This window comes from Agelaius phoeniceus, chromosome 6, assembly GCF_051311805.1.
Source record: "Agelaius phoeniceus isolate bAgePho1 chromosome 6, bAgePho1.hap1, whole genome shotgun sequence".
NCBI classification, from domain to species: Eukaryota; Metazoa; Chordata; class Aves; order Passeriformes; family Icteridae; genus Agelaius; species Agelaius phoeniceus.
Window position 1 is genome coordinate 30895713 of NC_135270.1, and position 14382 is coordinate 30910094.

The 14382-nt window shown below is 40.6% G+C and overlaps 1 protein-coding gene across 4 annotated transcripts in view; it reads right to left on the reverse strand.

Annotated features, from left to right (window-relative positions):
• RAD51B (RAD51 paralog B) overlaps nucleotides 1–14382 on the reverse strand; it is a 397362-nt gene that overhangs the window by 153537 nt on the left and 229443 nt on the right. For all 4 annotated transcript variants that reach the window (XM_077180324.1, XM_077180322.1, XM_077180323.1 and 1 more), the window contains exon 9: nucleotides 775–893. In XM_077180324.1, coding sequence (XP_077036439.1) covers nucleotides 775–893 — 119 coding nt within the window. The remainder of the gene's footprint in view (nucleotides 1–774; nucleotides 894–14382) is intronic.

Sequence of the window (14382 nt, forward strand, 5' to 3'; positions counted from 1 at the left end):
GCAAAAACAGAACAGACAAAGCCAAAAGAGATTATAACCACAGATATCCCAAGGGACAGATGAAATCATGCATTATGATGTTTTTAAAAACAAAAAAAAGTCATTCCCTCAATCATACCCCAAATGTCTGGTCTCTCAGTTTCTCAGTTTTTTAAATTTAGAGGTGAAGATTGCAGTGAAAGATGCTACTACATTTCACTTAAAAGCATAAAGTCTCTCAGTGAAAAGGGTGACTATTCTCCTACTTGCAGGCATACTTCTGGGAAATTGGTACCATACTTACTGCTCAAAGTTAAGATTGCTGGTGCAGGCAGCAAGCTCCTACTCATAAACAGCAGTCATAGAAAAGAGAGTGCTCTGTGTCCTAACAGTCACAGCTGAAATTGGGCACAAAGAGTGGACAGATAACAGCAAAGCAATCATGGCAGTGAAAAGACTAGGTTCCTCCTGTCCTAAAATTCCTGTGCAAGAAAGCACTTTAAGGATTACCTTTCATCTCCATGATGTAGAATGCTTTAAAGGCTCAAGAAACTTGTACATCTGTACCAACTGTGACTCATAAAGGCCCATCCTAATACATGGAGGCACTGGAATGCTGGTCATCCCTTAAAAACAAAGGACACTGACCAACCTCCACCCCAAATAAGCGACTGGGCTCTCGACTGCCAAGTTCTGGTTATGTAGCATTACCAGAGAGGCTGAAGGACACAGCCCATGTGACCAAGCACTGCTGGTGTAGCTTTATTTAAATTCTCTTTGCTGTTAAGTTCTCACCTGTCTTGTTGGCAAGTCATGGTACTGTAGTATGAGCCTGGTGTTGACGTTGTGACTCCATGTGTTGCCAAGGGCTGCTGTCACATAACCAGAATCCCTCTTCCCACTCACAGAAGATCCTGAAGATAAACATGATAAAAACTGCATCAGGACTGTGGCACAGAAAACAGCATTGAAACTTCATTAGACATCTCAGATTATTCTCTAAGCTAGGTAATTACCAATAGCACTTAAGAGATAGCACTGTTGCATTAATTTCCTACCTTTCTGATGTTTTTATACAACTGTAGTGTGAGTTCTCCATCAACAATAAGTGCCAAGAATTAGGGAGATGTTGCTGATGTAACTGTACCCCCCTGCACCCCTGTTTAGAGCTGGAAGCCACCATTCCACACCACCAAGAAGCAATTCATGCATCCCTGCTTGTGGGCTCCTCACTGCAAAGGGCCCAGACCTTCCAGAAGTAGCTAATGTTGGCATAAAACAACCACAAAATTCACACCCAAACTTCCCTCAAGTCATGTATCTGTTATTATGTAACAGAAGTAGTAACGTATTGCTGTTGCAATCCTGAGCCAGGCATTTAAATGGTTAAATGTCTGGAACCTGCTGCTATTATGCTATGGAGATATCGCTCCTCAGCAATTCCAAATTCTGCATTCCTTCAGGCCTAAAAACCTGTCCCAAAGTGAACAGAAATGTGTAAGGTTTGTGGCAGGACAAGCTAATTGCTGTAATTTATTTTATTTTCTTATACAGGAGAAAGCACACTGTACCATACTGTGTCAGCCCCTCTCTGAAGAGGGCAAATCCTCTTCTGTGAACTTATTAAAATTTATGACTTTGGTGCAAAGCAGTCAGCAAACCTGGAGAAAATTTACAGCAAAGACTTTTTGCATGGTGAAAGGGAATGCCTCACTGGAAAGGTTTTCATTTTATAAGGGATCCTCCTGTGAACTGATGCATGAGGCAGATATAGAGGTACAAGAAGTGAAGCAAACAGGAGGAAGCAGTGCCAGCTTTGCAAAGAAGTTCAAGGACAGTGACAACATGTGCTGCATTCCTTCTTCTTGCTCTAAACACAAAAAGATAGTAAATGTCTCAGAGGAAGGAAAGAGGATATGTTAAGAAAACAGATTTATGTTGATACATGGCCTTAAAAAAACTTTGGACTTATCTTTTCTGTTATTTCAACCACTACTTAGACATTATTGAACTGGACAAAGGAAGTGGATAAATAACACTGCTCAGTGAGAGTAATTTTTTTTCCAGCGTGCATTGCCTTCCAAACCATGATGTTTTCATCCTTAGAGATGGGAGTATCACACCAACATTGGCCCAAGAAGAAAACAGGCTTATAAGACTGTGGTCTCTGCTCAGAGGTCCCCAAACTCTCCAGGCTGAACCATGGCAGAGTGGTATGGAGTGCTTATCCATGCTGTGGGGTAGATGCTTCCACAGCACCTAAAATGTGCAGTCAGCTGATGAGCAGCAGCTCCAGTGTCTCCAGTGGGCTTAAAGTCAGTTCTTACTCCAGTCACTGCTGGCATCAAGGTTTCTGTTCAGGACACAGGTGATACAGGGAGTGCAGGGATTAGGGAAAGTAAGAAAACAGAGCTGACATACAGATGAGAGAAAGGTGACATCTCAGTATATGCATGCAGTAAGGGAGTGGGTGTCCAGAAGCACAGAGATGGGATCCTAGCAAGGGGAAGCGAAGGCGAATGTTAGAAGGCTGGAAGAAGATGTCTGAACAACTCCCTGCTTTCTGTATCAGGTCCAGCTCTAGTAAAATGGGTGATTTCAACTCCTGTAAACACTCCCTCCTTCCTCACACACACAAAAAATAGCATGAAACTAATCTTCAAAGCAGTCAGGCCAAGGACTGTATGAGATGCCTGTTCCACGGTCTCCTGAGAAAGTGAACTTTTCAGAGCACCAGCAGACACCAGCAGACACCGTATCTGTTCTGGACTGCAAACACAGAGGAGGAACTGGCTGCTTCACTCTCACTGAACAGCTGTCACAAGTGAAAATAAAGCTGCTTGTGGTCTGAGTCAAATGCAAAGTAAATGCCTCTCCACAACCAGGGGAAAAACAAAGAAGAAAGGGTGATTCTTCAACTGTGGCCTGCAGTGCTGCTTCCAAGCAGAAGAGGCTTGCACTGGGCTCCAATGGCCAGGAAGGAATTGTCAGTAGAACTGGGCCACAACACTTGGCCCTACTTATACATGAGAACTAGATTAATTTTGTTTGCCTATCAATGCAGTCAAAACAAACTTTCTATAAGTAACTTCCCTGTCACTGAGAGAAATGACCCATTTAGGCAGTATGGGGAAAGTGGTTTTATTTCACCTTCCATTTTTCACTGGAGGGAACAGAAGGATTAAATCTATTCAGCTCAATAGTGCTTCTGGGACTATTCTATTATGCCCAACCAGCACATTGCAAATACAGAGCTGGTCTCAAAGACCTTCTTGTCCTCTGCCTATAACGTGGTACATTTTAGAGACTAAACCCTCATGTAACCAAGTCCCAGTTGTTGCAAGTATGTTGGAAGGCGATTTAGTCATAAAGGCACTTCAGTTCCATTAGTTTCTTATCAGAGGAAAATTTGGATAACTAGACCAGTACCTTGAATCAAATGAAACAAATGTCCTAAAACAGTCTTTTTTAATGCAAGAAGTCTGTGCAGGCAAAATGTGACCACAGTCTTGATTAAAAAATCCTAACATGTTCCTTGTTGGTATAACTGCACAGAACAATTAGTTCCACCTTGTCCACATTCTCACATATTGATTTCTTTTTCTTCCCAGATGGACGTATCATTGCCTGGCAGGTTCATCCCCAACACTGGGCCTTTTGCAATGTCTATCAATTGGTAATTTGAAAATATTTTCTCCTCAAATGTTAAAAATGGATTGATGAACTAAATGACAGTGAAATAACAAAATAGTGAAGAAACAAGTTCCCAAATCTTTCAAATCTTAACATCAAACCATCCTGATAAAAGCCTGGCCCATCAAAAGAAGGAAAAAAATCTCTCTGAAAGCACAAAGAAAATACTTATAAAGAATTAAACTACTGAGCTCAACAAAAACAGCATTCCATGCAATAAGAATGAAAGTACTTTGCCTCTCACTCAGGCTGTGCAGCTTTCCGGTTCACTGGCAGAGCTCAAAGACCACTGCTTGTCACCTGCATTGCATTTATTTTTGTCTGTATTTTTGGTGCAGATCTCTAACAATGTGACCAGAAGAAAAAGAAGAAAAAATCCCCTTCAACCCCTAATCTATTTTTCCATCGTCACCTCTTCAGGAAGTACAAGTATAAAAATACGCAATGGTGGAAAAACCCATCTCACAATAAAAAACAACCCACAGGACAAACTCATCTGTGAAGTAACTAACCACAGCACTCTTCAATCTCCCACTGATGCCTTCTGCCCTTTTCAGCCCTTCTCCACAGCTTTTTCTGAAGTTGAAAGGTGATTCTGATTCTCTTACCCTACAGTGGTGACTGTCTCACTCTCTGCACTGCTCAGCTAAGGTATGTCTCAAAGCACACTACTGACTTCATACAGCTTTTTATTATTTAGGACACATGGCAGGAAAAACAGTTGCTGCTGTAAGAAGTCAAGCTTGGCCACAACACTAGCCATGGGAAAATGCTAACTTTTAAAATGCTTATGCTCTCCCTTTTATTATGAGAGGCAATCTGGCAGTTTTACTTCTAAAACCTCCTAGTTCTAAATCTTTACAAACTACACCCTACCCCCCTCCCCCAGATTATTCTATATTACTTCAAATTTCAATTAAGTAGAAATAGTTTATCTGGAAGTTGGAGTTGTTCAGTAATCAATGACATGTAATTTAGTTTTCCTTTTTTTTCATAGCACAGTCATCAAAATATACTTAGCAAACAAAGCAATTAAGTGTAAACACCTACTAATCCCCAGTTTAGAAAAAACCCAATGTGTTAGGTGCTGACTTGAGATTACACTAAACAGGCTGTTCAATTCAGCCATCGTCATCATCACGAGACCAAAAACTGCCACTTACAGACTCCAGGTGCAAAGTTCTGATGGAGTCAGCAGTGAATGCAATAGGAAGGGAATGAGATCACTTCTCATTTTGGAGAACAGAATTCATTTATCTCATATGCTCCCAACAGGTGAGTTTTCACACTTTTTTGTTTATCATATTTATGTCTTTATGTGTACACACTCTGGGTGATTTTTAATGGTTAATGATGGTTAATCTGATATTAGATTAAGAATAAGGTCCTTTTTGCTGCTTTTTTTTCTCCAGTCATTCATTATTTCCATTGCAACAATGCCTAGAGCTCTCATCTTCAAGATGCAAATCACTAGACAAATAGAGAACAAAAAGATCGCTCCTGACCTAAAGATCTTCTTATCATGAGAATTGCAGGTTACAAGTCTCTTAGCTGCTGATGATTATTCCCCACTTAAAAAGAATTTTCCCTAAGGGATGAGGGAAAATGTACCAAAATATGTGAAAGGCCAGAATAACTGTGGATAAATAAGGACTTTGAGTATTCTTCATGAAACATTAGAAGCTTTTTCAAATAAGTAATGTTGACGTTTATTCTAATCCCAAAAAATCAGCAGGGACCTTCATACAGCTCAAAATTTAGGAAGGGTCCATCAGAGAACTGGAGAGATGTTGGTTTACTTTTAATCCCACACCAGCATGCCTACTGTTACTAGTATGGTTTGCACCAGAAGATCTCATTCCTTCATTGAACTCATTGGAGAGCTCATGTCAAATCTCTTCTGAGTTGAGAAAGAGAGACACACATATGCTAGTACTAAGACTCCTGCCTGATTACCTAAAAAAGGAATTGACATTAAGAAATGAAAAAAATCCAGCTGGTCTGATTTCTTGCCAGACAACCTACCAGCCATGAGCAAAACAATCAGGTCTCAGGAGGTCTGTGGAGGTGGGAAGACAGCTGGTGGTTTACAGCACCTGAAACAGGGCCCAAATCAGGGAATTGTGGAATTGAGAGCCTTGGGAACAGATATTTCTTTTTACTGGTGAAAATGTTCTGCCTCTGTTGCTTGACACCACATCAAAAAGTGGTGAGTTTCCACCTCTCTCTCATTGCTGCAGTGCTACTGCAAATGACAGAACAAGCAGTGATTTGCTGGGAGGGATGGTGAAGCACAAGTAGAAGAAAGCAGTTAAGTCAATTTCTTTCTGTAACCAAGGATAAATTTTTTACCCCTCAGCTAAACCTCCTTCCCCTAACAGCAGTTTTTGAGAAATTCCTTCATTTTCTAAAATATAAAATTATGCTAATTTACACTACTCTCTCAGTATCCAGAGATCTTTCCCACATTGCTCATCATTAAAACTTAAAGCAGCTTCTTTTTTTGAACCTCTCCTATGCAGTCACTTCTTCCTGTCCCTCCAAGACTAGACAATAAAATCACACACCATTGAACTAAGGGAAGAAAAAAAAAAAAAACCAAACAACCCAGATCTGGCATTTTGCCTGCCTGCACATATAAAAGATACATAGGTTGAAAAACAAAGCTTGCCCAATCATGGCATCTGGCAATGCTGGGGCCCTGTGATCAAGAAAATGCTTTTAATTATCACCTCACCAATCATGCTACAAGTTATTGCTGTAATTTTTTTGCTTAAGTTCCCTTAGGGAATTAAACAGATCATGATATTAATCAGAAGGTATGTAGGAGGGAGGGGGCAGAATGCTAGAATTACATGTATGTAGGTCCCTTAAGGCTTGAATAAAGAAATGAGATTTAGAATCTCACTGTCAGAGCAACTGAAGCCTTGCATGCTGCAAGCCTCAACCCTCTGACCTACACAGCCATGGCATTATCATATCTGATTTTCCCAGGATGGTTCATCTCAGCTGCTAAACTTCATCACTCTCTGCTAGTGTTTACCCATCATCTGGATTTTCCACTTCCCAACTTTCCAGACTAGAATTGAATAAGCCTGCTGTCACACTCACCCCTCTGTAACAGCCTGAAGCCTAGATGGCTGAATCCCAGAAAGGCAGAACAAAAGCTAATACAGCTGGGGGAGGAGAGTGAGATACAGCTCTGAAACTGCAGTGAGTTTCAGAATGCAGCTCACAGCAGTATGGTTGTGTTAAGATGCCATGCTCTGAGAGGCAGATTATTCTCACAGTCAACATTTTTTTCCCCATAAAATATGTCTTGGTAAAGAAACAGTGTCATGGCAATTTAGCTCTCATACCCAGGAAACTGTCAGAGTGCAGGCAAAAGCAGCAGCACTCCAGTCTGCAAATGAACCTTAAATTCAGAGTCAGGGTGCAGCAGGGCGATGGGAGTAGGAGCAGGAGTCCAGTTTCTATTGCAACACGAGTTCTCCAGCAAAGTGGCCAATAAAAGCACCAATTAGCACTAATTTACCCAGGGTGTTTCTGACACCCATCTCCCGAGGAGTGGGCTGATACTGTGTGCCCACATGGCAGACAGAAAAGGACAGTGGGTGTATGCAAGCTAGTTTTCAATAGCACTGACCCCTTCCTTGGTGAATATATTCTGCTGAGAAGCCACAGGGAGCATTGTGCTGCTACAGCCGCGTCACTGCCAGCACCTGAGTCGGCTCAATGAACACCAGTGCTGACAGTCAGCCTACACTGGGGTGGATTTTCACAATATACTCAGCATAAAATGTCTAAATTAATAACAATTTCTGATCACAGCCTAGTAACATGGCTTTGAACTAGTGAATAAAGTATATGTCCTTTTTACTCCTGAGCACAGGAGTATTTTAGCAGTATCTTTTACTTTTAGTAGTATCTTTCCAAATAATTTTCAAATTTAATGACAGCTTCTCTATACAGCGAGTTGAAACATGCAATAACTAAAACTCCACAGTGGGGCTGTAAACCACAAGGACTATGTTTAAAAAGCAGTATTAAATAGTGCTTCAGGTTAAGATTGGAATTCAAACTGAGCAAACTGCTTTACTTTGCATGATGACCAGCATAATTTCTTTGAAAATTTAGCCTCCAGCATTCTTAACTCTGGTCCCATACCAGAGTTGCAAGAATTCCTCTAGGTGTAAATAAAAACAATTCCTCTAGGTGTAAATAAAAACAACAATCTTAGAGCTGTAAAGCTTGGATCATAAGCCAGAGTTATCAAAACTGAAATTCCAGAAGGAAGCAATCCTCCTTCAGCCTGCAACACGGAAACAGAGGTCAGCCAAACATTTGGGGGCTAGAGATGACTGTTTGCAAATTACAGCTGTTCACATCTGGAGTTCAGATTTGGCCAAATGTTTAATACTATCAATCACAAAAGCTGAACTGGAAGAATGTTTTGGTTGTATGACTAAGAACATAAAAGTTAGAAAATATTAAATGCAAAAAACCTCTATGTGCAATTTCAACTCTGCCTTTCAAACACAACAATGGGTTCAATTATTTCTCACAATGGGTATCATCACGGTAGACTGTGGCATTTCTTAACTTGTATTTAACCACAAGTCTGCACTTGCCAATATAGACTTCTCTGGCTGTATCTATTGCTCAGCACAGAGTGGTTCCTGACACAAGATGAAGGATGCAACCTCCTCTCTGACAAAGTATCTTCTGGGCTGGCCCATCAAACCTTACATATAGACCTAGCAGATGCATCTGAGTACTCAGAGCACCTTCAAAACACAACTTGGAGTAGCTTCTGAACATAAATTAATTTGGCACCTTCACTTTTTTAAAATTGCACAGCCAATATACCCATGGATAGAAAATGTGATCCCTCTTACTGTAAGATGTATGACAAAACATTTTAGTACATGCAGACACCACAGGGCTCACTGTTCAGACTCATCTCCAAAGCTGAAAATACATATATATTTATGTATTTAGACACAAACACACACACACACACACAGTGGCATTATGAAACATGCAGGATGTTAAAATGACTGATGATTACAGGGGTCTGGCTTCACTCTCTAACTGACACAGACTTGCCAGGAGTTTCCCAGCCAGTCAGTCCCTCTCTGCACAGCACAGTCACCCATCCTGAAGCAGAGGAGGTGCAGGTTTTTTTTCTTCATCTCACTCTCAAAAAGGAATGACTTAGTTTATCTGAATTAAGCAAATAAATTCAATTTTGGACAACAACCAAGACTGGAAAATTTCATCCTGATAAGCTTTTCTGACTGATGACAGAGGGTTAGAAGGGAAACAGTTATACACCCTTAACTATAGGAGGTTCCTTCCGCTCCTGCTGTAATGCAAAATATTCAAAGATGTGCCAAATTTTCACGGTAGTCTGCATCAGGCAGCGACAAGACACCAAAGTGCTCTGTGGAGATTAATGCATAAATCCAAAATGATCTTTTGACTGCAGTGACTCTTCTCTCCTGAGATGTATTACACTTTTTAAAGTCAGTGAAAAATAAAAAAATTGCAAAATATCACTTTTACTCCTTGAACTAAAAAATGGTTGAATCCTCCAGAGGCCAGTCAGGGCCAGAAACAATTTTTTTTCCCAGATTTGGGGGGGCAGGAGGAGGGCAAAGGGAAAGGGAGAGAGCAAAGAGTGGTTAGTTTCAAATAGCAACATTGTCCAAAAGGGTGAAAGGGAACAGATGGCCATGGAGAATGCAGCCTCAAAGCCCTAAAGAAAAGGGCTATTTTGACAGATCTCTCTGTTTCCTATTCAAGCATGAACATTCTGGCATGGAGAGTTAAGACGATACAAGGAACAACCTCTGTTCCCAGCAACTGACTATGGGCAACTGGCCTCTGAAGCGCTCTGAGAAAAACAACACGAGACGGACAGACAAACAGATATGGCAGCAAGCCCAGATCCCAGCCACCAGGAAAGGGGAAAAAATCCAACCAAAAACAAAAACAAAAAAAACCCCCAAACATCAGAAAGGCTAGAAACAGCTGCTTTTTCCTGGCTCCAGAGCAGAGCATTAGAAAGAGCCTGTCCAGCCTTTCTCATCTTCCTTTTTGGTAAAAACTTCTCAAAGGGGTCACCCTCAAGCTGTTGGTCTTTGCCCTAAGGGGAGGTGAAAAAGAGGACAGGCCAGAGCTCAAGTCTGGCTCAATGAAACCTGCTTCCTTTTATCACAAAGACCTCCCTCCAGCAAACTATGAAGAACTCTAAACATAAAAATGCATCATTAATGCTGGATTTTTGCATGCAAAAAGGCTGAGAAATTAAAAATTGTGGCTCTCAGAGTATCTGTAATTTGTTTGCATAGAATACAGAAGAAAACCATTATATGTGAGGGCAGGGAAAATTGTACCTGCTGTGGGAAACACTGCTAATGTATGTCCTGGCTTTTCTATTAACCTTATCAAAAGAGTGCATCAACAGCTGTTTCATTCACCAGCTCTGGATATGTGCTATCACACAGAGATTTCAGTTTTGAAGGACAGCTTCACACCTACACCCAAAATTTAAAGAGGAACCTGAGCCATTAACTGTAACCAGACACCGCTGTTTCCAAAGTCCATAGAAGAAGGGACGAATCTCAGTTTGTGATTTTCTCTCAGATTTCCTGTATTATTTTCATGCTCAAGGCAGAGCTTGAGGCACTGCCTGTTTCCCAGCCAGAGCTTGCCTATGGGCAGAACACTGAGTGATACCTTCCTTTTTCACTGGAGTGGGGACCAGAGCAACAGCAGTTTCACCCTACAGTTGCAAGGAGGGAAAGAGGGGGTATATGGTATAAATATTAACTATCTTCACAATCCTTCCCTGAGGCAGGGAAGTGGCTATCATCTCAATTTTAATATCCTCCTTTTTAAAAATCATTGAAGGAAAAAGATAGTAATGAACTGTGGGTGTTCACATGCCAGAACTCCAAATGAAGAAATGCAAATGCTACATACTGATCCTATCTGTGCCTTTGTTCCCTCATCTGTGAAATAGCATTTGTTTACTTTAGTAAGTAGTAAAAGTGTAGAAAAATAGACACCAGGAACAAACCACCTTAACATCCTTAGCAATCCAATCATTATTAAAGCCATAATTTTCTACAATATAAATAAATAATTTGTGAGGTTATGTTGGTTTCACAAAGGATAGCCAATGCAGTCATTACTAGTTGTAATCATTAATTAGTAACTAAATAGATAGGATCTGACTAGTGGAAGTAGCCACACAATAAATAAAATACCTTATTTTAGTTTAAATCAGATAAATTCTGTTTCTTTTCTTCTTAACCATGAGCTTCGTAAGACTGAGTAACTGCTCCAGGCTACACTTATTAAGGGAAACTCAAATGTGGATTATTGGCTAAGTATTAAGAAATATTTAACTTGTGGATTCAACTTTCTTCCCCATGTTTCCTTGAGTAAAGCCAACCTAGTCCCCCATGGTTTTCATTCTGCTTTACTTGCAATATACGAGTCCTTCTGTTCCCTGCACGAGTAACCAATAATGCTCACAAACCAATTCTGTCCTTCACGTTGCAGGACAGGTGGTCCCTCGGTATATTCCCACACATTCCAAATATTTTAAGTGTTCCACATCTGTTGTCTAAAACATTTTTAGTTCCCTGCAAGAACAGTAGGAGATGAAAACAAGAACTTATATATAACATAGCAACTGACCTTGTATACCACATGAGCTCTCTGTCATTTCAACAAGATTATAAATTTCAAAAAAGAGCTCAATCTTAATTCGTTATACTATACAGCTATCTTGCAGAGAAGATAACTTGAGAATTAATTTATGACAGCTGTAATAGCCCAGACAATAAAACTGAATCTAGAGATGACCTTTTTTCCCCCCAACAAGAATCTGTTGATCTACAGGGATTTTTTAAAAATTAAACAGTTAAGGTGAATCACACATTTTCTCACTACACAAACCCCTCTATCTACCTAAAAAATTAATTAAAACATCTCCCATGTATGTATAAGCAATCTTGGTGGGAATTTTATAGGAGTTTAGTGTTGGCCTACTGCAGGTATGGAAATACTAGACGCTTTATTTTTTCCCCTACAAGAATGAATCTAATCAATGTACTATAAAAACGTATGGCTGCAAGTATTCCTTTTCACTTAACAGAACCACTGGTCAAGATTTGAAGTGAGGAAATTCAAAGCACAAATTGCATCTTAACCAGCTACTCATAGAAGGCAGAAAATAACTGCCTGGGCTGTGCTTGGGAGAGGTGGCAAGGGCTGGAATTTCTGCTCTTGCTCAAAGTGCTGTGAGATGGCAGCAGCACCAGCAGCTGGGAACCTGGTCTGCATCTTGGGCAGAAGCTGGCACATCTGGCTGAACCAGCACTGCAGCTCCACTGGGCACCAGCTTGTTACAGACTGTAACAGGAGACTGGCCCCTGCTGCATGGCCAATGTCATTTCCAACAAGGTAGTGACATTCCTTCAAGTATTTTGCCAGCACAAGCCACACCCATCAGTTAGGAAAGCTAATATCTCATCATAGGAGATATTAGCAGTACAAACATGATCTTCACAACATGCAACAGAAACAAGTGCACAGTCTTTTGTTGCTGCTGTTTTATTTCTTTCAATTAAAAAGAAACCTTCTAGCCTGAGCTACACTGAAATGTTATAGGGGATCCCTGTGTGACGGACCCCCAGGCATGCCTCAGGGCAAAGGATGCCACTGTGCAACCATGTTCAAATACTAGAACATCTACAGGGTAGGTGTCTAAGAACTTGCCATGGAGCCGGGACTGAAACTTAGGAATTTAACCAAACTTGCCCCAATTAGTTTTGGAAGAGATAAAATGATGCTGGGTATGAATGAGGGTATAGACACCTTCACCAAAACCACAACTGGATATTTAGTAACTGGAACAGAACCACGAAGAGGAGGATTTTAGGGGTTTTTGTAAAAGCAAGAAACTCAGACTCACTTATCATAAACTCCACACAGGCTCCGACATGCTCTTACCACAGCAAGAGCTGGAAAGACAAGATGAAAGGAAGACGGATAACCATGCTGAGGATCATCACTGGGTACTACAGCAGAAGCCAGAGAGATGAGAACTGTGGGAGGTCCACATAACTTCTAAATCCTACCTTTTGAAAAACATTTTTGAACAGAGATGTTTGTAGGGGGATACAGTATGGGTAAATGAAGGTGGCATAGAATCTAATCTTATCCCCCAACAACTTGCAGCTGGACCAATTAATAAAGATTAGGAGCAGGCCTGATCTTAACAGGCCACACCTGTAGCCAATAAGAACAAGTGGTATAAAAGAGTGGACTGGGGGGATTAGAGCCAGATTACTGCAAGGACCAGGAAGAGTCAGTCAGCTTAGAGGAGATGCCTATGAGAAACATCGAGAAGGTACGAAGCTCTGGCAACATGGAATCCTTGCACTATATCATGATAATAGAACTCTTGCCATATAAGACAACAGATGTTAGCATGCTTAACTCTGCAAAACAAGAGGCTGCCAATGGCTGAAAGACCACTGAGAAATTAGAGTAAACTTGCATTTAAAAGGTGCTGTGTTCATGTAAACGAACGACGATAACAAAGATTTGCAGGAAGTACTATGTCACACCATCCTAGCCTGGAAATAAACAGTCCTATTAGACATGTAAAAATAGTACCATATGCCATGTGATAAAAACAATACCCTGGATTTTTCCTTTCACCAAAGAATGGCTACTTGGCAGATGACTATGCCAGTAGCACCCTGCAAGGACTGTTCCCTAAGTTGTGACACATTTCTATCCTTTCTACACTACTGTTGCTCTGAACTTCTGAATTAGGGGTGACTTGCTAAGCTGCACATCCAGTGATATGAGGCATGTGTCTGTTTTCCAGCATAATCTAATTGCCAGAAAGTAAGGCAGCTTCAGTCATTGACCAATTAGGTAATTCCAGGCATTTCTACTTCATACCCTTAATCCATCCTCTCCAAAAAGCAGCACTGTGGGCAACAGTGTGGGCAAATTCATTCTGCCTGATGTGACAAAAGAGATGTACAATGGGAAGACCATCTATTCCACATAGCAAAACCAAGTAACTGCTGTTTTACCCTCTGTTCTGGAGCTGCCTATCCTATCTTAGGCACAAACTCCATGATTTGATTACATTACACTTTGAAACAATTCAAATTTCTTCACACTTAGGCTAGGAGTATGTAAAACAAGTAACTTGAGTGCTGTGATGGAATACAATCCCTGGGGAATGCCACATGTGTTTCTCAAGCAGAACTCGTACCATGAAGCCTTTGAATTTGAAAAGTAAATGAACAAGAACAATAATTAAAATGCAAATGAACAAGAACTGTAATTAAAAAGTAGAATAATTATGAGATGAACTTCGTTACTAAGTAACGATATGATTAAAGATAATATACATGTTATACATAAGAAAGGACTAAATACAGACTAAGTAGTGTGTTAGTGAATGTGGTTAAACAACTTGACCTTGTGAAGTCAACTTTGAATGTTGCCCTTACATAAGCTGTCATGGACTGGTTGTCCATTTTGTGACCATTTTGATTCATCTTGGGTGTAGCCCTGGTTTGGCTCTTATGCTGCCCAAGGTGTATCCATTGAGGCCTTTTAATAAATACCTACTTTATTCTTTAATTCCATCTAGCCTCTGTTCTA